The sequence below is a fragment of the Alexandromys fortis genome, unplaced genomic scaffold (assembly GCF_014885135.2).
Source record: "Alexandromys fortis isolate MF-2015 unplaced genomic scaffold, M_Fortis_MF-2015_v1.1 scaffold_5, whole genome shotgun sequence".
In the NCBI taxonomy this organism is placed as follows: Eukaryota; Metazoa; Chordata; class Mammalia; order Rodentia; family Cricetidae; genus Alexandromys; species Alexandromys fortis.
In genome coordinates, this window is record NW_026067924.1 from 620,831 (window position 1) to 643,982 (window position 23,152).

At 41.6% G+C, this 23,152-nt stretch overlaps 1 protein-coding gene across 1 annotated transcript in view; it reads right to left on the minus strand.

The window, feature by feature from the left end:
• The window catches only part of LOC126501613 (phosphatase and actin regulator 1-like), a 26,415-nt gene extending 8,900 nt beyond the window's left edge, over positions 1 to 17,515 (minus strand). The window contains exon 1 of the mRNA XM_050142371.1: positions 17,413 to 17,515. Coding sequence (XP_049998328.1) covers positions 17,413 to 17,515 — 103 coding nt within the window. The remainder of the gene's footprint in view (positions 1 to 17,412) is intronic.
• Positions 17,516 to 23,152: the final 5,637 nt, after the last annotated feature.

The window sequence follows — 23,152 nt, forward strand, 5'->3', positions numbered from 1 at the left end:
ATTGCATTGAATCTATAAATTGCCTTTGGTAGAATTGCCATTTTTACTATGTTGATCCTCCCAATCCAAGAGCAAGGAAGATCCTTCCATTTTCTGGTATCCTCTTCAATTTCTTTCTTCAATGCCTTAAAGTTCTTGTCAAATAGATCTTTCACTTCCTTGGTTAGAGTTACTCCAAGATATTTTATGCTGTTTGTGGCTATCGTGAAAGGTGATGTTTCTCTGATTTCCCTCTCTGCTTCCATATCCTTTGTGTATAGGAGGGCGACTGATTTTTTGGAGTTGATCTTGTATCCTGCCACATTACTAAAGGCCAATTAGAAATTTTAAAAAATGGCAGTCGATTCTTTTTAAGATATGTCTGCTGACGCGGAAAGAACAATGTTTTCTTATCTTTTCTACACCCAGTCAAAAAGTTAAAGTTCTAGAGCCTTCATTCATGTTATTTCCAGAGCTGGAGCCAGAAACAGAAGTAATATACCAGAGTCTCAAAATATTGTTTATACATCTATAATTCCTAGAGAAGATGATGAAGACTTGAAGACAAAGAAAGTTAGCCTAATAGATTCTTACTGTCAAAGTCCTTGAGGTAAGGAAGACTTATCCTTAGAAATATTGTTTGGCATGTACTTCTAGAACACCCTTACATCATAGTCAGATGAGACTTGGTCTTTGGGTCTTTATTTGTTTTGCAATAAAGTTTTCCTGGGTCTTCCAGGCAGTTGTTACACTCACAATCCTACAATCCTCTGGCTTCAGCCTTCACATGCTGGCCTTTCAGGTGTGTACCACCATCACTAAATTGTGGATTTTGCATGTCCCCAAGAAGAACCTACTGGGTTAGAGAATGAAGGCTGAGTTGGAGTAACTGTGTCTTAAAAACCGTTCCAACTGTTTCGACTCTCACCACATGGATTCAGTATTACACTAGAGGTCTCAATAAATGAATAAGGCCAGCAAAATACGTGTAAGAGGCTATTAATTTGAAAGCAAGAACAATTATTTTACTGGTCATATTTGTTATAATTGTGTATGAAATACATCTTTCAATATCACTGGAGATGTCTGTGTTTTTAATTATTTGTTTGCTTGTTTATTATGGGGTAGAGTATGCCTGCGAGAAGGTATACCACAGTGACTATGGAGGTCAGAGGAAAAATGGCGTGAGTTGCTTCTCTTTTTCCACCAGGTGGGTTCCAGGGAATGAACACAAGTTGTCAGGTTTTGTGGTAAGACCCTTATGTACTGACCCATCTCAATGGCCTGAGAATAAAAATTTTAAAGTACCATACATAATGGCATTAACATAGATGAATAACTATAAAAATTTTTAACAAAGATCAATAATAATTGTATATAAAACCTATGTAGCTTCAAGGACATAAATTAAGAAGACCTAAATAAAATGGGTAATGGAATTAATGTACTATGATAACTTTCATAAATTTAAAGGCAAATCCTTGTTAAGGCATCAACCTTTTAAAATTGACCTATAGATTCAGTTTATTCCAAACAAATCTAAGTATTTTGAAAGAAAATTTGACAAACGATTCTAAAAATGTACAAAAGAATGCAAAGAAAGAATAGTCAGCATAATCTTGACAAAGGAGAAAGAATTTGTAGTATAAGACACTAAGATTTATGACAGTACAGAAAGCAAAAATAATGTAAGATGAATAATCAATAGAAGACCTAAAAACAGACATAAATTTGAACAGTCCTGTGACTTGGATGTGATTATCTTTGTAGTATAGGAAGGAAGTGGTGGACTTCTCTAGTGCCAGAAGGTGACACAAGCTGATGGGGAGAAAATACATCTATTATGTTATGTACTGACCTGCCTGGCTTCATATTCCTATTGGTGCAATAGTGACATAATGGCTACATAACTAACCAACTGCCTTCTGACAGTCTATGAGGCTGACTCATTTCATTTCTGGTAGCCCATGGTTGAAAAGACCATATACTCAAGGGAAAAATCTACTCTTGTGGTTTTACTACAGGATCTTGCTGTGACCCTGCCTTCTAAATATTTGTTTAAACTTGTAGATTTGTATTATCCTCGACTTTGGTCAGAAAAGCTTCTTTGTGCAGTGGCTAGTGGGTAGTGTAGAGACTCATAACTTGTCAAAATGCTAATGACTAATTGTATTCTAATTAACTTGTATATCGAATGGTGACTGCTCCACTGTAGATAATCATCTATATCAAGCTCCACCCATTCAAGATGGAAACAGTGTAGAAGCTGGGGCATATAGAATATATGAGCTACCAGGTGAAGAGGAGAGACATGGAAGGTTGAATTCTAAGCGTTACATGTCTGTTGCATAGACTGACTCACAGTTGTTGTGGTTCCCTGGATAAATCAAGTCAGTAAATTTCCAGCATAGATAGAGACTCCTAAAACTATTTCTTTTTGGAAGGTCTGTTGACAGCTGGGAGCTGCTTATGGAGGAAGACATTTCCTTTCGGAGGGAATATGCTTGCTGGTAGACTATTACACCTCTGGTGCAATACTGAATCCTTGTGATGAGAGTCAACATAATTGAAACGGTTTTTAAAATCTAGCTACTCCATCACATCCTTCACTCTCAGTAGGTTCTTCTTGGGGGACATGCAAAATCCTCTGTGCATGGTCCCACACAAATTGGACTCTAGAGATTAGCAAGAACAACAAAAAAGGAGGATATGAAGTTGTGAAGACAAACAGTATGGTGGGCAGTAAAATAAATAATATTTATTTTACATGTCTGTTTTATCAACATGTGTCTGTGTACCATGTATAGGTCTGTAAATTTTATGTGCTTATTTAAGAATTCTCTGTTTTTCTATGTGTGGGTTTAGCTTTTACTTTTTTTCTATTTTTCTTTCGTTGAACATAGCTTTTTAGATGCCTTTAATTTTTTAAAGAACCCTGCTCTGACCACATAATAAGGTAACTGTATTGGAATATGTGCAAGGAATAAAATAATTGATAGCAGTTCTTGTGCCTGAATAAAGGTTAAAATGAAAAGAGAAGATCACAGGAATAAAAAGTCAGGGTGAAGAAGCTTACATCCAACCTGGGATAATTTGGAGACAAAATCTAAGCTATTCACTAATGAATGCTGTTATGTTGAAAGAAGACATTTGCAAGTCCTGGTGGAAACTGACAGAGAACTGGTAAGAATGCACCCATGCATGCATGCATGAATGAATAAATGCAGGAAAGGGAAAGATGTTGGCTTTCTTCCTCAATGGATTGCTGAGGGCCAACTTACCAATATGGAGATAGGTGCTAAAAACATCATTTTATGATCATTGCTATAAATACCAAGCAAGGGGTAAAGTGGATCAAGAAAGAATCAACAGAGATGCTAAATCCAGGGAAGAGTTTGATGAGGAGCAAACTCTTTTTTGATTTTTATGGCTTTGAAGTTTCTTTACCCACACCCATTAGTTTCCTGGTAGAAGCTGGACAATATCTTGCCTAGGCAATGAACATGGCCACCTCCGGTAAAGGACAATTGGGTACAGGGTGTCCCCACATATGACACCCAGAGAGAAATGTTATAAAGGGTAACTTAAGAGTGTAGAAACATATTAGGGTCAAAAAAGAAAAAGACATCTGACACTAGACTGGGCTAGACTAGGCTATCCTAGACCACACCTTTGGGTTGAACTGACCTTGGCCTGCAGTTTGTCCTGGAGAGCTTTAAGTCCCAGTCAACTCACATTGAAAGGCAAAGAGCAGATTATATTAAAATGTACTGTGGCTGATACATGCTCTGTGGCCATAAAATAATTATCTATACCACCTATTCACATCTCTCTAGACCAGTTGTGGATGGGTAGGTGAGAGATAAATTGATGATATATTAATTATGGAAATAATAAAGGCAAGAGAATTAACCCACGACAAACATACTCATTCCTTTCTCTTTATAAGAATTCCCAGAGATGAGATAGAGACAAGGTCCCAAGCTTTTAAAAAAATTATGAAAAATGATCAGTTAGGTAAGCTCTGAGTCTGTGGACAAACAGTAATAATATTAAGAGTATTTTGTTTTGGATTACCTAGAGGCCTTTGACGTTTTGTTTAAAATGGAATTTTTTATGTTGTATTTAAGCAGATTAGGAGTCTGGGCTGCATGAACGAAACACGCTTCACCCCTTGGCATATCTGGAGAGTTAGAAATGTAAGCAGCTTTAGACCTCGCCATTTAACCTGGTACAATGTCACTACGGCAAATTACGCTGCAGAAAACGCAAAATGTGCGCGATGCCAAAGGATGTCATTGACCGCAATGCCAATCCAGACCACCGCGGTTACTTCTACATCTTAAGCTGGTTTAACAAAAACATACCACGGCTGGGTTTTTGTTACCACTAAATTTAGCATGTAGATCCTGGAACATTTTTCTTCTCTATGCATAACATCTTTTTCTAGAAACTCAAAATATGCAGAAATGTCACTGGTGCCTTTTAATTCTCACTCCCCGGCTCATCACTATAGAAGCTGTCTCTTTCACACTTCTGACACCAGTTCCCTTTTCTCTCTGCAAAATTTATGAGGGTCCATAAGAGAAGGGATCGTGGATTTTTTTTTATTCTTACCATTTCTTTCCAGGTTCTAGATACATGATCTTTCTAGTAGGCCCAATTTAAATCTTCTCTGTTGTACAATTTTAGGGGAGTGCTGTCCAGATCAGGGTCTATCTAAGTAGAGCTGGACAGCTATGAAATCCACACTCTTGCTGCCACATGCAGTAGAAGGAGGAGATTTTCCAATGGATAAGGCCACTTTGGGGCACTGAGCTAACCCTGTTTTCTATTGCTATATGGGTGGAGTGATTACTCTGAGTCTTCCTTAAGGCTTGGGTACCTGTCTTCTTTTGGATGGATGCCTGCAGATAGATGGTACAAGACTGTTAGTTAACTATTCTGACATCACTCTGGCAATTCTTTCTCAGAGGGTCTGATTCATTTTATGAAAATTTGTACCTAAATCAGTGAAAACTGCTTATTCACATGAGACATATTAATAAAACCTGCTTCTCTTTCTGGTGGAAAAATCTTTCTCTTTTCTCCCCATCTTTGCAAGTCTAAACTGCCTGATTTCTGTAGCTGAAATATTTTTAGCCCCACTCCCACACTTCGTGCCACTAGGAAAATTCGCTCTTCCCTCTTTGTTTACCTCTGCCAACCTCGAGGCCCTTTATGCTTTTCGCTTTTGCATGAACATACGAAAAAGATGATGATAATATCATATTCCACTCCGAAATCATGCTTAAAAACACAGGTGTGAGGTCAGCCTTCCTGAATTTGTATCTACATCCCAAACTTAGACTTTTATGATTTCATACTAATTAGTGTCTCTGTGAATCTGAGACCAACATATAGCACCCCCCTCTACAGTCTCAGTGAGGATGCAAACACATAATCCTTATTAAGTCTCTGGCAAAGTATCTTCTTTATAAACCTTGACTAATAGTATAGAATGCTATTATTACTTGATAGTCCAGAGCAAGGCTATAGTTGTGAAATTAAACCTTGGCATAATCCCAAAGCTTAATACTTATCGGACTTATTTAAAAAAAAAACTAGCTCTCCAAGCTTTGGATCCCTTATATGCAAATGAGAAATTAAATGAACTCTTTCACCGGGCCCTGGGAGGATACAACATTATGTAATAAATGTAAAACACCTAACATGGAGCCTGACAAAAGTGGGCGGGCAGCAAATGTTCACTGCTTCCAGTCCTCCTGGTTTCTTAAAGTAGACACTGTGCAAAGCAGCTGGGGGCTGGCTGCTAAAACATGCTAGATACAGAAAGGAGAGATGTGGTTCAGGCTTTGCATGTCGAATTGAGTCAGCTTCTCTTATTTCAATCTTGATTACACCTGGTTAAGGTATATAAGTCACTTTCCAAGTCCCATTCGGCAGTACAGGTAATGCCAAGCCTTGTAATTTTAATTTTGCATTTTCTACATGGCTGGTTTGAAATCTAGGTGGTAATTAAAGACACAATTTAAAGTCTTAAGGTTTTCCTGTCCCTGATTCATGTTCAGCGTGCAGAAAGGTGACAAATACGTGCAGCAAACTGCTGGCCTTGTGCATTTGGAGGTCACCTCAAAGTAAAGGCTGTTCGCTTCAGCTATCCGAGTCACTTTGCAGGAAGACAATAGCATGTAGAGATAGGTACAGCAGTGCACTGGTTGGTTTTTGTCAGCTTGACATAAGTTAGGGCCATCTGGGAAGAGGAAACCACAGTTGAGAAAATGCCTTCATCAAGATTGGCCTGTTGGCAATCCTGGGAGTACATTTTCTTAAATTAATGATTGTTGTGGGAGAGATGGTCTTACCCCTGGGCAGGTGACCTTGGGTTGTATTAAAAATCAAGCCGAGCTAGCCATGAAGGGCAAGCCTGTAAGCATGGTTCTTCCTTGGGATCCGCTTTAGTTGCTGCCTTGAGTTTTTGCCCTGACTTCATCTCATGACAGAGCATAAGATGTAAGATCAAATAGATCCTCTCTTCCCCGGCCTGCTTTTGGTCGCAGTGTTTATCACAGAGACAGGAACCTGACTAGGACTGTCAGCCTAGGCACTGGGATTCTGGGTTTTGTTTAACTCTTTTGCCACAATCCAGTTATGTTATCTGGTTAAAGAAATATTCAGTGTTCTGCCCCCAACCATTCAGTCTCTACAAATGTAGGAAACTACAAAGTTAGGCAGACTTATGTTTGAATCCTGGCATTGTAGTTGATTTTAGATGTCCTTTTATCTTCTAAGCTTTAATTTCATATGCGTTGAGGCAATAACATCTAACCAGTGACAAGTCTGTAGTTTTGGGTTAAGCATGCATGCATAGCTTCTGGTATACATTAGGTATGAATAAAAATGCTTGGGTTTCTTTCTTCCTCAAGGCTTAGTTTTCTCATCTGCAAAATGAGCCAGTTATACATAGCATCTTTAGGCTTTAATGTGTTACCACTGCCATGATGACACTGTTGAGTAAAACATTAGAAAGCCCCGGTAGCTGCTGGTGTGACTTGAACAAGAACACTGTTGGGAGGTCGGGGACTGCAGACTTTCCTTGATGGATGGATCGGAGGGAAGGCCCGCCCAGGGCAGATTAGGTGGATAGTTTGTTTGCATTCTGTTGTGTCTACAGATGGGCTGCGGATGGTAATCAGATCACAGGGTATTAGTCAGCCACTCTGCCTAGTAAATAACAGAAGAACTAATTCGGGGATACAGTCCAGCTGGCAAAGTTAGCTTTGGGGCACAACCAAAGCACAATGGACCTCTCTTCCTTCCTTCCAACTGTGTCTGATTATTAATCCATCGTGAGCAACAATCCTTAGTGTAGATGAAGTTGTTATTAATTTTAAAATTAAAGTAGAGACATTAAAGGTAATCTGTGGACCTTCAGTTAAAGTAAAAGCATACACAGTCGTGTGTCGTGTGCATCAAAGCGATTGCGAGCGTCTGCTCCAGACGCGAGCAGCACAGGTTTTAGGTGATGCTTAACTTTCATTTGGCTTTATAGTTTCTATTTTCTATAACTATAATGCATTGCATTGGTAGTCAGAAGAAAAAAATGAGTTACAAAAATGAGTTTTGTAAGAAATTCCCATGGAGCCCTAGGAAGGTTGCCTTGTTGGCATATCATACACTGTCTAATTCAAAGTAAGCACAGAGCTCTCCCCTCCCTCTGTCACAATATCCTGAGAAAGAAAGATTAAATAGCCCTTTAGGAGCTCTCTCTGCAGGAAACTACATAATATGACTGTGATGCCACCTTCTTATCCTGCAGTTCTTGAGGCATTCTGCCTTTGAACAGATACTATGTGAACACTCTAAATCCTATTTGTCTGCTCATAGTATCTGCACTAGGAAATTTGCTCAACCATTGAACATTGACCTAGAAGATGTGGTGGGAAGGATCAAAAGGTTTAGGGGTTTAAGTATGTTCTTTTTCCAGAGCTGTGGGGCCTTGAAAAGTTACTTGATCATGGGAATATCTGTAAATGGGATAATAAAATATACTCCGCAAATTTCCCTTTTGTGGATGAAATGGGACACTAATGGCCCTGGTCCGTAGTGATGTCTCTTCTCCCCTTCGTTTTTCTTTGCAGCCTCAGTGTACATATCCACTCTGTTGAGTGAACTTGGGTTATGGCTTCAGCATTGAAGCCAGCCTTGTAGAGTGTTTGCAGTGTGGTCTGGCTATTCAAAGACAAGGATAAGGTCCGGCTATGGCAAGTGCCATCTTCTCTGACCAACGTAGTCACCAAACTGTTTAGTAACTAAGCAGAAGACCTTGCCACCTTGGTTCACAAGAAAAATAAGCTCTCTTTTCAAGCCAGTTGTAGTAAAACCTCTTGCTCTCCTCCTCTGCAATGTCCTGTGACAAGTTATAGGTCTACAGGGTGAATGAGTTTGGTTGAGGCCTTTTCCTTTTTTATTTGTTTCTTAGATGATCGTCTTGGTGCTAACTCAGAACATTGCTCATTGCTTCTGATGAAAACCCAGTCCCGGATTTGAAATTATCTTGGCGATTGCAAACAAGTTGCTTCATATAAGTATCTAAAACGGGCTATTAATTTTCAGTATTAGCGCTAAGGAGAAAGAATGTTTATAGCCCGAGCTGTCGTTTAGAGCAGTGTTTGCTGATAATTTCCCGGTCCTCTAAAGAATACAGCAGGAAAGATTAAGATTCAGAAGAAACATACTCAGAAACGCATGCAAAAGATGTCAGTAAATAATTTCCAAGAATTATTGTGCCATACTGAGTATTCTGGATAGCTTTCTGGGGTCTCCGTCCCAACATTTGCAACCATAGAACTTATTTCATATTGATGGTTACATATACCACTAGATCCAGCACAATCTCTAAATTAAGTACATTCTAAATTAATTTCCTTCATTTTGATTCTGTTCTTATAATCCTTCTCTCAGTAAATAGCTTCTAATATTTAGAGGTAGCATCTGAGATCTCTTGACATACCGCTCGCTCAGTATGTAACTGTCTTACTGCCACACGTGTAGGGAGAATCTTCTCAGATCTTCAGGATCCTTTTCTCTTCTGAATTCACCCAGTTTGCTCGCTGTCCAATTATGTTTGCTTCACTACAGTAGCCCGTGGTTCCCCTGGCTTCAGTCTTTCTCCCTCATCAGTACTCATGTCTGTGCCTTTCATAATAACACGTTTGCGCACAGAGCCCCACTGTGCTATGTTCTTTATCGAACTCAATAGCTGCTTTGGAATTCCCTAGTTCAGAAACAATGCTTTGAGCGCCTAGTCTTTCTTAGCCTGCTGATCTAGTCTCTTCTGCCTTGAGTCTGCATCTTTGCCCCTTACCCTCACCATCTATGGATTCCAGGAATTGAACTCAGGTCCTCTGTAACTGCACTGAGTGCTCTTAACTACTGTACTCTCCCTCCTTTTTTTTATTATCTAAAAAATATTTTTTTTTGAGAAAACAGATTTGTTTGGGCAAATGAGGAGTGAGAATTCATCCCTCAGCACCTGTGAATTGTTTATGCTAATTGGGTCATGGCTGATGTTAGCTGAGTGTGGGCTGCGTTTTCATCCACTCTTTTATACTCTGTATGCAATAGTGGGAGTTAATAATTGATTGGAAGAGTTGCCTTGTATTTTCATGTCATTTTCTTCCTTTCCGGGCCTCATTATCACGGGTTCTCTCTTCCTCTCACCCTCTGCTCTACACGGGAAATCTCAACCCCAATAAGACAGATGACTATTAGGAGCAAGGTACCCCCAAATACCAAGGACTTCCACCAAAGCTCCTCTGCCTGCAAGACAGGCATGATCAGAAAGCTGGGGCTGGACTGCATGGGCCTCTAATCTGTGGGATCAGAAGACTGGCTGCCTAGATATTTCCCTTCTTTATCTGCTTTCATTCTCCCCTTCACACACAATGTTCTCTATATTAAACACAGGTTGGGAGAGCCTGGGTGGGAGCAATTCGAGGTCTAAAATGGAACATGTGGGAGGCCAGGAGGGCAGGCTTGGTCGTGGCTTTGTCATCCATGAGAGAGGCACAGCACGCCACTTCCTTGCTAGCTTTACAAAGAACAAATTCCCACCCCACACCTCAACAGGATTTTTTTTTTTTTTGAGGCTGATGATTTGAGCACCGCAAAAAGATTTTTTTTTTTTAAAGTTTCTATGTGAAACCCTTTTCTGAGACGGGGTCTAGAAGTTAGCATTTAAGTTACCTGGACAATAAACCAAGTAACACATAGGAAGGCATCACTTTGTGTGTGTGTGTGGGGGGAGACAGGAGATGTGGCTGATGTCGCTGTGCCCGTGCTAGCTAGCAAGACTCCAAGGGACAGACAGGAAGGTGTTAGTGTGAGGTCAAGGGTTACAATCCACTTGGCAGCCATGCCTGAAATAGGCACCGGATTGACTTGTGGTCATTGTTTGTGCCTCTGTCTTTCTAGAGAAAACTAGACCTTCAGCTTCAGGAATGAACCACAGCTGAGGTCTCAGGGGACAGGGATGGAGAAAGAGCACAGCCTGCTACTAGATGGATGAGCAGGACTCTTAAATACATGGCTGGCAATCTGTGAGCTGTTCTTACAGTATATTTCCAGTAAGTGACTTTAATGGGTCTCCAAAGCTTTCTCCATTGTATCTGACTGGAAATGGGCGTGTGAATGGTGGCTGCACTGAGGATCAATTGGCCAAAATGTGTAAGGGTTGGACTGGACAGTAGAGGTTAAAGGAAGGGAAAGGAATCTCAGTTAGGAAAAGCTCAGAACTCGGTTTTGGAACACACTCAGCGCGTCCTTTACATTGTTCTCAGGTTAGTTCATCACAGGGACACGTAGGGTTTACCTCTTCCACAACTACTTCCAGACAGAAGAAAAACTCAGTCGTTACAGACAATTATGCATTAAAATCTTCATTGCCTCTGGAAATCTAGTTTTAAAGTCTTTACTTGTTCAGCAATATACCTACACTTTTCTTGTACTATTTCCCTTTCTCTTTTGATTCTTTAAAGGACTTTCCTTGGTTTTTTTAACAGACACATTTGAGTTGAGGACTTTCTTTTATTTTCCACACCTTAATTCTTTCCATCATTCTTTTTAGGCACCATTCCCTTCAGTCTTAAGTGCTTTCCACCTTCAACTTTCGACTTTATGACTTTAAATGAACTGGGGGTGGGAGTAGCGGTGTTTCCCCACACCTGGAAGCCCTAAGTCTTTTTTTTTTTTTCTGGATCTGAAGTTTCCCCTTGAAAGTTTAGACTGAAGGACTCTTGTTCCACCAGGTCAGCAGAGACATTTAATAAATTGTAATGCTCTTTTTATACCAAGGATGATGCCTTCCACCAACAAAATAGTATTGAAGGAGAATACTGCACTTGAGGCAGATGGAAGGTGTTTAAGTAGCAAACAGCAGTATTAGTGACTAACTGATGCACACACACAAACACACACACACACACACATAGATGGAAGACATTTAAATAACAAAGGATCATATTAATGACTAATTGACAAGAATACACACATGTGCGTGCACACACACACTGAACAGACCTTGCTTAACCCTTCAGTCTCCCTTGGATTTGGAGCTAGCTAACCATTGCTATGAAGAACCCAAGGCTTAGAGAGGCTATCATTTTTATAAGTTGCTATATCTAGTGGAGAGGTATGGTAAGGGATAAAAATGGAATCCTGTACTATGACAGAGGCTGGAAACATAAGGCAAAACTCCCGGTGAGGGGATGCTGAAGCTAGGTCTTGCTTTAATCTCAGGGAAGAAAAGAATGCTATTGTTAATTAATTGCTGCTAATGACTTGCAACTAATTGAGTGCTACCAAATATCTTTGTCTCTTGGGACCACTCTAAGAAGTCCCCAAGGTATAAAGGTTAGATAGTTAGAGTATATTCAACTGAAAGCTAAAGATTCAAAAGCCAATGATTCCGATGGATTTTATGGGGGAGGGAGACACAGAACAAAAGGTGGAGATGAGGGGGATTGCTAAGGGGAAAGGGTTGACAGAGGGGTCTCAGTGAATTTCTCTCTATGCCTGAAAGAGCCTGAAGAGAATCTGAGATGCTCACCGTGGCATTCATCAGTTGTCAAAACTGGCATTTCCCTTTGTTGAACAAGACAATGTAGACAAGGGAAAAGGCACTTTATGACAAGTACCAATGGCTTCAAATGCCATGTGTTATGTAAAACGATAAAAGAGGGGTTTGTCATCGGGAGCCATAATTGTGATAGTCTTGTGGCTTTAGTCAACTGACTTTTAATGTGCTGAAGGTAATTGAAATGTTCAGGGAAACAATTGTCTTCAAGACAAAAAAACAACAACAACAAAAAAAAAAAGGAGAAGAAGCTCTAGCATAGGGGAGAGAACATGAGTGAGGTAAGAGGTCATGCAGCTCCCTCCAGCCTCTCGTGAGAAGCCATGTGACTGGGCATGTGATGGACTCACTCAGAGCCTGAGCTCCCCCATTTGGGAAGTGAGATACGGTCATCAGCATTACCTTCATTTGCCTTCCTGGTTGATTTTTATCAACCTGGCCAGCTGAAAAGGCATCTCTTTCCAGCAAGGAACACTGTGATATTTTAAAGAGCTTGGACTTCGTAGTTGGACATACTTCAATCAGATCCTAGCTTTGCTAATATCCAAATGGATGGCTTTTTCAAGACTCTTTAATCTGTCAATCTTAAATTGCAGCTGTGTGTGAGCTCACGTGTACGTTGCATGTGACTGAGGATATCAGTTGTCAAACTTGGTCGCTGTTTCTTAGGCACTATTTACATTTGCATTTTCCGAGACTCAGTCTCTCACTAGGTCTTGGAACTCAGTTGAGGTTGTCGGTGCAGCAAGCACCAAAGATTCCCATTTCTACTTTTCCAAGCATAGGAGAACCCCATGTCCTTACACACACACATATCCTCAGGCTTCTGTGGCAAGCATTTCCCTGAGTTACCTCCCCAGCCCCCAATCTTAAATGTTCTAATCCTCAACCTGCACATAAGGATGCAGTTCTGATCTCCCAATGTTTCATTGAGAATGAGCACATGCAATGAATATGTCAAGTGCAGTCTCTGGTTTGTGTTCATTTCTTGATGTCTATTTGCCCCTCTTGATGGTTTGAGCCCATTTAAAAGAGATGACCTTGGGGGATAAATGTGTGGCTTAGTGGCAGAGTGCTCACCTATGTTATCTATCTTTATCACGGATGGGAAATATAGTTTATGGTAGTTTATAACACTTAAATATATAATCAGGCAAAAATAGGCACAGCAGAATAGAATACATATATGCATCTTACTGGTAAAGTAGTAGAGTACCTGCTTTGTTTTCAATCCCCAGCACTCACCACTCTCCCCAAACAAAAATAAAAACAGCTATACGATGTGATAAGACCAAGATAATAAATATATGTAAAGATGCACTATATATATAATATATATATAATATGTATAATATATCTCAGTCCTGATTGCTCATTGGAAGTAATTAAAAAGATTCTCTTTGGGGCATTGCCCTGTAGAGAATATGATTCAATTGTGGCGCAGTGGGTCTTCAGTCATGGAGAACCTTGTGAAATTTCCTGGTGTGTTTCTAATCTATACTAGAAACAATGCTTTCTTTTTCAACTTTAGCACTAATCATGCAGAAAACATGGAATAACGCAGAAGCCTGTTGGCAGTTGGTGTTTGAGAGACTTGGCCATTCAGATTCTGTTTCATTTAGTCTAGGGAAGGGCTTGCCTGATGTTTATTTCAACCAGGAAAATTTCATGATGTCCTTCTCAGTTCAGTTGGGTATTGTCAAATCACTGAGCTTAAAGCTAAGGGAGGGAGTATCACTGTCAGAATCTACTGATGGGTAAACCTGAATTATGGCATATGGAGACCCTTGTGCTCTTTGAAGTCGTATGGACCTCCAGTTTCCAGAACCTTCCTCTTGAGGTACAGGTGGCCTTCACAGAGTTCCCTCCATGTTGCCAGGATTTTCTGGGGGTAAAGAAGTTCCAGCTAACCAGAAGAGCATCATCTGTCTCCAGGGGACAACCAGGAGGCCTGTGGGCTTCGCCGCCCCCACCCTGTTCTCCACAACATACCCTGTTTTTGATAGCAGAATTCCAAGTCAGATAATTCTCCCCATCTTACACTCACACCAAAGAGAAATGGATATTGGAGAAAACAAGCTGTTTCATTAGCAGAACAGGGCACAGATTTGACAGTCTCAGGGACTCGTGAAGGCACTTTGAAAAGTTGCAGACTTCTTTTTACCCTCCCTTCTAGAACCTTCCCTAGACTCTTCTTGTATTAGCTAACTAGAACACCCTCCTCTACTTTGGAACAGGATATTTTCATTTTCCAAGAATAATTAAATTAAAATACCCATAAACCAGTCAAAAAACATACTTCTAAGACTATTGTTTTAGATAGACATTTTGTCTATAATTGATTTTGAAGGTGTTGTTTTGTTGCTTTCTAGAATTCTGTGAACAGTATGTACAACACAGGGAAGGAAGAAGGGGAGCCCTCAGATTTTTTCTTGCCTCCTGAAAGGGTTTTATATCTCTGAGAACACTTGTTCAATCTATAGAAATTGCCACATGAATGAATGACAAAGGCAACAAACACACAACAGCCTAGCCAACCGGGTTTTTGGTAACCCAAGCTCTTGACTGTGACATCTGTATGAAACTCCCACTGAGCATTTCAGAAGAGGGTATCACATCCAGGCTTTCAGCTTCCTTATACCGCTCAATACTGGTCTAATCTAGCTGAGTCGAGAGCTGCCTGGAGTGAGATTAAATTCTCTGTGCTCTACATGCCTTTCACATACCTTCTCTTCCCCTAGTCCTCAGACTTGACATGGATTCAACACAAGTTTCATTCATCCATTGGAACATGAGTGTTTGCTGTGGGAAGTGAGGGTTGCAGGCCGTGCTGTACGTCCTTCACCCGCTCACCATCCACCTGGAATGTTCCAAAGGCCTAGGGATTTGGTGTCTTGGAAAGACTCATTACCCGTGCACAGTGCACACAGGCTGGTGCAGGGGAGCTGGGGATGGTAGTTCCTAGTCACAGTGGAGGCAGAGCTCCTAGAAGCAGGAGACTCCATGGTGATGGTCCTAGGTGCTGGGGGATCTGGGACCATGTTTTGATACAGAGTAAAAGTGCGGGTAGGGGGATGTATCAGAGCACACTTCCACTATTGCTGAAGTTTGTCCTGTTGTAGGTTTCTCTGGGACAAGACACACAATCTTAGTGATACTGTGTTTACTAAACATTCCTCGTGTGCGTGCATGTGTGTATGCTTGCCTTTCACTAGAAACAGGAAATTGAATTACTATAAGTTAACATTTCTTATTTGCAAAGTCTGAGCTATCTCGTGGATTCTCCATCAGAGGAGGGAGGTCCTTTAACATGGGATATCTGTTTTATTGATTTGCTGACGTACAGTGTCTTTTGTCGCAGACATTGTTTTAAACACTTTAAAACTTTGCCTCAGTAATGAGCTTAACAACTTAGAAATCTGTCACTGTTGTCAATTTGCCAAAGGCTGTATGCATTGATTTTTAAATATGGGTCCCAAGGGAGGGGTTTTGCCTCTCTCACCAAGGCTGCCTGTCACCCCTGTTTAACTGCAAACTCCGAGACCTCAGAAACACTTACATTTCTGATTTGGGGGTCCTGACCTATTTGATGTTTGGGGAGACCACTCTCAGTCCTGCACATCTAGGATTCCTAGATTGGGGGTAGCATCCTCCTCACCCACACGATCCAAAGGAGAAGACATAGCTTATGCCACCACTTCCCATGTATTTCCCAGTTATTCCAGCTCTGGAGCCTAAACCACCGTCACTGCTGGTGACAATTCTGACCACTCCACCCCCAGAGCTCCATCTGCCGCAGCTACCAGCCTGCCTTGTAATCTTCAAGCCTCCCACACACCCTGCCTGCTTTCCTTCCATAAAAGCCAAGAGTCCATCATCTTCAAGACAAAGTGAACAGACAGCTTTACCCTTCCCAGCCAGCTATTTCTTTTCTCCATATGCGGCTCAGGTGGATGAACCTGCCATGGAACAAGGCTCAGAATGGCATGCACCCGGGCAGATGTGGAAGAGTAGAAAGACAGGGTGGAAGTCCCTCTCTTCTCATCTCTCTTCTAGCTCCACACCTACTTCTAACCACCAACCTACTTGTAGATCCATGACAAGCTATAGATGTTAACTATCCTCTCACGCTTCTTCCTAGCAACACTTCTTAAAGAGGCAGAAAGCGGCAGCAATGCTGTCTCCCTCCTCTTGGAGGATGGGGATTCGCCATGTTATCATTTTTGCCAAATCAAGCTATGCTGCTGAGCCTGCTGACCCGAACAAAACCTGCAGATAATATCCAGCCCCTCCTGACCTTAAGAATGTGGGCTCACACCCAGAAAATGGAAGCAGGATGCTCACAAGCCCACAAGGTTACCTCAAGTCACAAGTAAAGCAAAAAACAATTCATAAGAACACTTGGGGAAACCGGGGGGATTATTATCATTGCTCAAGGTGAGTTTCCTGTCATGCAACAGTGAAAGATGCCAGGATTACAGCACAGCGTATCTCCTATTCATCTCTGCTTTGCAACGTCCAAGAATTCAACTAGTTTCCTATTTAAGCAGGACCACTGTCTTCCTTTTCAGTGTGTTACCTCCGTGCTGTGGGGTATAGCCATCACTTGACTGAACATCTTTAGAATGTCATGAAAAACACAAACTGTAATTTTTTTTTAAAAAAAATCTCCTACCCATCATGAGGATAAAACATGTGGGATCCTTTTGTTACTTTAACAACAGCAAACATTCTAAATAGAACCTGGGAGAGAAGAGCAAGCACGCTAGAGCCTAATCGACTATCTTGAACTAGGTAATGAAAACACGGACTGCCGCACTTCATACAAGGGGGTGGAGAGCCTTGAATGTGCACTGAGGATTCTCCAGGCAGCAACCCAGACCACTGAGTGTAGATAAGGCAGTTACACAAGTGACACACTTATCTCAGAAGCCCACAATCCAGCCAGATGGCACTCGGCTAGGTCAGGGTGCCCAAGGACCTCCACCAGTGCAATAGATGCCTGCCGAAAAATTTCCTCAGTCCTCTCAGGCATAAGCTCCGGACTCAAGGAGGTGGGAATCCTTTTCTAACACCGCCCTTGGAGGTCTGCAGCCAACACTTGTTAACACCCCCAAGATGAGTGGATTTATTTAGTCTATTCTGAAATTCCAGCAGCAGTTTGGTAAATGCTATCAATCTGGAAGTATTAATCGGTGAACTTTTAAGAGGGAGCTTAAGCTGTTGCAGCTGACGTTGCATGGTTTGCCGCAAAGCAGCCTGAGGGGAGGGGGGCTTCTCTCTTTTCCGTTTGTTACCTTGAGCTCCTTGACTGTAGAAGAATCTTTGTGCTGACTCCACATCCAAGAGTCTATGAGCAGACTCAACGTCCAGAAAATAATCCATTTTGGGATAATCCATCTTCAATGTTCAAAGCAGGATTTTGAGGGAAGCTAATCACGTAGATATCTATAAAGAGGGAAAAAACCCACAGTATTTCAGGCTGTCAAGTATGTCTACTCTTTAATTTTTTTTAAAAAAATAAGAGTACTCTATTATCATATGCCAACATTTGACTGACATATCTAATTTCAAAGCCCCTATTGCCAGAGTCTTTGTATTGTATGAGAATACGCAACCTTTAGTTAACACTGATTAAAAATAATATATTCCACTTAGAAAAAAAAGAACAAGCAATGATCCAGGTTAAAGAGAAGTAACATACTGTTTTCTCCTTGCTGTATAGTAGCTGCCAGAAGATATACTTTCAAATTAATCTACTTCCAGTTTTTAAAAGTCTGCCTGATAGATGGCATTAGAAAGTGTCATCCATCCTGCAGGTTGCTCTTCCATGGACCCAGGGGCTTCTGGTGTCCCCTGTAGTGAGAGAATCCCCTCTGAGAATCTGAGCCTCCTCCCTAGATACCTTGCAATACATGCGGGCTTGTTTGCTGTACAAATACCTTGGATTCCTTATTCTTCAGCCATCCCTTCAGCGTTCTCTACAGTGCTACCGGCTCATCTGCCTATGCCCGGTACAGGCTGCTTCAGTACAGAACTATGGCTCATGCAACAGTGACAAGCATCACAGGCTTGCAACTTTTCCCATAGCATGCACTAGCCCCGCGTGAAAAACAGCCACGTCCCTTCTCATGGAGCCCGTGGAGGTTCCCCCCGATGCGGGCACAGATGAACTACTTCTATTTCTGCACTGTTATTGCTTTAAGGAGGAGAAAGACAAAAAGTCCTTAAAAATCAAGAGGCTCAAACAATCACTTGCATTCTAAGACCACACACTCTCATCCAAGAAACCAAGTTTGGTAAGAGGAAACTTTTTAAAAAATAGGCAAAGGTACCCCCAACAGCAAATTATACTTACTGCAAAAATAAAGCTGTCAAGCCAAGGGCTGTCAATAGTCCAAATGAGCAGTTTCAACCAGCTGCCTTTGATCTTACTAAATATTCCCAGCGAAAGCAAACAGTTTTGATTATCTGATTAGATCAGTGATGAATAATGTATTCTGTCCACTGGACTTGCTCTATCAGATAAAATGGCCAGAACATGTTACCTTAGCAACAGAAGGTGACGCCAGCTTCAGCCTCTCTACTCCCTCCTCTGCAAATGAAGGAAATTACCACTTTCCCATGTAAAACTTTGGCAGGGAACCATCAAAATCGACATGTAGATTTTACAGCAACCAGGGTCATTCACAGCCCGCTCTCCCACCTCTTAAGCGGAGGAATCTCATACTTATTTAAAAATCAGAATTATGGTTTAATAATCTATTTTTCCCATCTCAAATTCCAGTCTGCTTTGCAGTCAGAACAAAACATAACGTGGTAAATGATTAAACAGTGGAGAAGACTAAGTTGTCTAGACCGTGTTGGGGTACCTGTCCTTACCTTATTGCTGAATGAGGCAGGATGATGAAGAAAGACCGTTTAATTGACAGCATGTTCAACATCCCCATTATAATTAACACACAGAAACAGTCACCAGCACCGACGCTGAAAATAACCCCTTCTGTGAATCGGTCCCTAGAAACAGCTTAAAAAGCTGCCTGAAATTCCCCAGCTTTTTGAAAGACGCATTATAGCACGGCTCTTCGGAGAGACAAGCCCCTAGCCCACCAAAGGCAAGCTAGCCAGAGAGACATATGCAGGGAAGATTGTCCAAGTTAGAAGACAGTCACTCACCAGCCCTCGTCCTCCTTCAACAGGATGCAGCCCCGGGAGTAGAAAGCAAACTGAGCCGGGCTGCTGAGCCGGGCAAGCCCAAATGAACAGCTTCTAATTTTCCCTTCAATCTCCAGTCAAGAGCACAGAGTGGAGGGAAATGATGGATCCGCCGGTTTTATATTGTGATGAAATGCTACCCCCCAAGATGGAATCTGAGTGGGGCTGCTCTTTAGAACACATTAGCCTGCTAATTTAAGAAAATTGAAAGGTTTTGTTTTACCGTCTTTTATGTGTTCTTTTCTGCTACCCCCTCAATTTAATTTGCATTTAAAATGATTCTCCTGTCTCCTAGCCTCTCCAAGGTGTGGAGTACTTTCTAATCCTGAAGGCTGCTCCAGTAGGGCTTGGTGAACTGCCTTTTTCCTTCTGAGCTGCCAAACATGGTGGGCAATTAAAACTGTAAGCTATTTTCCGGAGGGAAATACAGAAGGCCAGTTGGGTTTCACACTTCCTCTTTCTGTCTCTGCGTGGTCACATCCTCAAAATGCCTAAATGCAGGCCTTTTTTTTTTTTTTTTTTTTCCGAATGCAACAGAATCGTCTCAATGGCAAAACGCAGCTTTGGTTGAATTCCTCAGGTTAACCTCCTTTGCTATCCTCCCTACCCCATTCCCAGGGAAGGCTTGCAGAAATAAGACTTTGAAATGTACTCATCAAAGCTGTGATAATAAGCAAGTCACACTCTAGGGTGTGTTTTCTGCAACCTTCTTCCACCTAGCATGGACCAAGCATAAGTGATGGTTAGTACAGTGTAGCTTATAGCATTGGGATAAGTGCTTAAGACAGGGGAAGCAATGTTTACAAAGACTTGGGAGAAAGTCTTTACCAGACTGCCCTTCCCCGTGTACACTGCTCAGCCAAGCCACAAGTGCTGGGGAGTGTCTGCTAACTTTGAGAATTGTCCATTTGTGTGTCTTTCATATTACCTTGCCTTTGGTGGGTTAGGGGGTTGTCCCCCAGAAGAGAACCCAGGAAATGCTTGGCTGACTGTTTTGTGGGTCAGTAATGGGGTGGGGTCTCCCACCACATTTGAGCAAACAACCATGAACCAAGTTAGGACTACAGATAGATCAGCCCGATGGAAGAACAAAGTAGAACGACCAATCAGATGGCCTTGTGGGGAGTCAGCTTGGTCTCCGGATGCGCAGAGCTTTGCTCAGACCCCTTTAGGCCTTTAAGGTTGAAGTTCTATCCAGCCCTCAATAGAGATAGGTGAACACTTGACATTTACAAGAAGAGAAGCTGTCTTCTGGTTCCTTTCACTTACAGTAGAGTGTGGGCGACAGGTTCTAACCCTCTATTGTGCTTCTCCTGAAATTATAATGACTCATAGGAGAGAGAGACACAGGCATAGGGAGGGGAGTGGAGCGAGAAAGAAGAGAAACAGAGAGAAAGGGGAGAGAGAGAAAGAGAGAGAGATTCAGCTGAAAAACATCAGATACTGTGCTAAGTGTAAATGAGCCTGTGATAGAAAAGGGCGATGCTAAAGATGACCTTTGAAAAATATATCGGGTTCCTGGGAACTGACCAAAGAATGGAAACTTGAAGTGCTCTATAAAATAAAGTGCTGGGGCTGCGGAGAGGAGTCGGTGGGGAAAGGGCTTGCTGTTCATGCATTAGGACTTGAGATCGAATCCAAAGAACCTACCAAAAAAGCCAGATGTGGTGATTCATGTCTGTAACCCCAATGTTCCCAAAGTGGAGACATGAAGATCCCTGGGACTCATAGGCCAGCTAGTCCGGCATTATACATTAAACAACAAACAGGAGAGACTGTGGTAACTGACACCTGGATCTGTCCCTGCCCTCCATATGCATGCTGTGGCACATTCCTCTTTGGATAATAAACCATCTAAACTTAGCTTGGAAATACTAGACTCTCTCTTAAAGTAAAATAACATCGTGGATGTCTCGGCAGAGGTTGAAGCCTTGGGTAAAACGCTAGTTTGCTAAATAAGTTCAGCCATGACTCCCTCGGAAATGTGGGTGATTGCTTCCATGACCCTCATAAATACTAGGGTCTTCAAGTGGTCAATCCCTTTACATCACGCGGTGTACTATTTGCATATAACCTACACATATTCCCTTGTATACTTATAATATTCCCTAGATAAGCCTTGACTCCTAATACAGTGTACATGCTATATAATTGTTGCCTACAGTAATGGCAGGAAGAACATTTGTACATATTCAGTATGGTTGCCGTTTTTTACTGAATGTTTTGATCCATGGCCCATAGATACAAGACTTACTACACAGAGAGCTTTATCCATTTTTACTGAGTTAACCTCCAATAGGTACAGTAGTTTGGAGATGGGGAGATGACTCACAAAGTAAAGTACTCATGAGGACTGGATCCTCGGCACCTTATAGATTCTGGGTAGGCATGGTAGCCCACCAGTAATCCCTAGGTGCATGAGGCAGAGATGGGATTCCTGAAGCAACCTGGTCAAGGAGATGAACTGATCAGCGAGTTCTGGGTTCAAGTTAGAGATCCTGTCTCAATATGTCAGGAGGAGAATGGTCCAGGAAGATACTGGATGCCAACCTCCGGCCTAGACGTACATGCATGCATATGTATAAGTATATACGCACAAAGATGTATACCCGTATATATATGAATATGCATGCACATTTGAAAGGGGGACTTGAAAGAAAAGTGGTTCATTTCTGTTTGGCAGAGCAGTCTCTTAAATTTTAACCTTTGACTCATGAGAATTCTGTCTCTTATTTTCTCAATAAGCCATACACACGCACATACTGGAGGACCAAGTAGACTCTGTGGGTTTAAAAGAAAGAAAAGAATACATGGAGTTGGGAGGGAAGAGTGGTGGTGGGGACAAAAGAAGAACTGGAAGGGAGACAGTGGGGGGGGCTTGGTCAAACATTGTATACATGCATGAAATTCTCAATCAATAAAGAAGAACAGCCTGTCACCAAATAGCATGGTTCTACAAACATTTTATCTGAGGCTTTATTCATATGAAAATTTCCCTGGAATAAGAAACACTTTCCGCCACCATCAGTTATTTTTACATAAGAGCAAATTAATTTCTACTGCTGTTTTTGGAGGAAGGTTTGATAATAGTTGGAAGCTAAAATAAAAAGGCAGGGAATTCAGACAGACAGAAAAAAAAGAACTCTTATATTGAGGAGGAGCTTAATTTTATTTCACACAGGCCCATGGCCATATTTGGAGGACTTTCTCTTATATAACGTGTTAGGATTTGTCTGCCAGAAAAGAGCATTGAATCTGTAAACGTCACAATTAGGATCACAGCTAGAAGATATCTGGATGATCCAGACGCAGATTCTTTTTTTTTCTCCCAGATTTTATTATTCCTTAAAATGTGGTGGATATGGGTGTGAGTGTGGGGTACATGGGTGCATATTTGCAAGTACACATGAGTGGAGGCAAAAAGAGGGTGTCAGATCACCTGGAGCCGGAGTCATGGGTGATTGTGAGCTTCCCAATAAGAGTACCGGAAATCAGATTTGGTCCCTGGCAAGAGCAGTACCCATTGTGATTCACTGAGCCATCTCCAGCTCCAGATGGAGAGTCTTAAATCTTCCTCAAGGACATTTATGTTGAAGAGTCTTCCTTGGCCCGTCCTTTCTTGGGGCTGCACTGTGAAGTACCATGCCAGAGAAATTGGCTTTGCAGTTATAGAGGAGACTAGGGCTTAGTAGGGTAAGTTCTACTGGCTCTTCTTGCTGTTGCTTCTAAAAATAACCCTTTCCCTCTGAAAACTCAGTTCAAAGCATAAAGAACATGAGTTCAAATGCCACCTTTTCCTCTGCCAAATAGATTCTGTTCTTC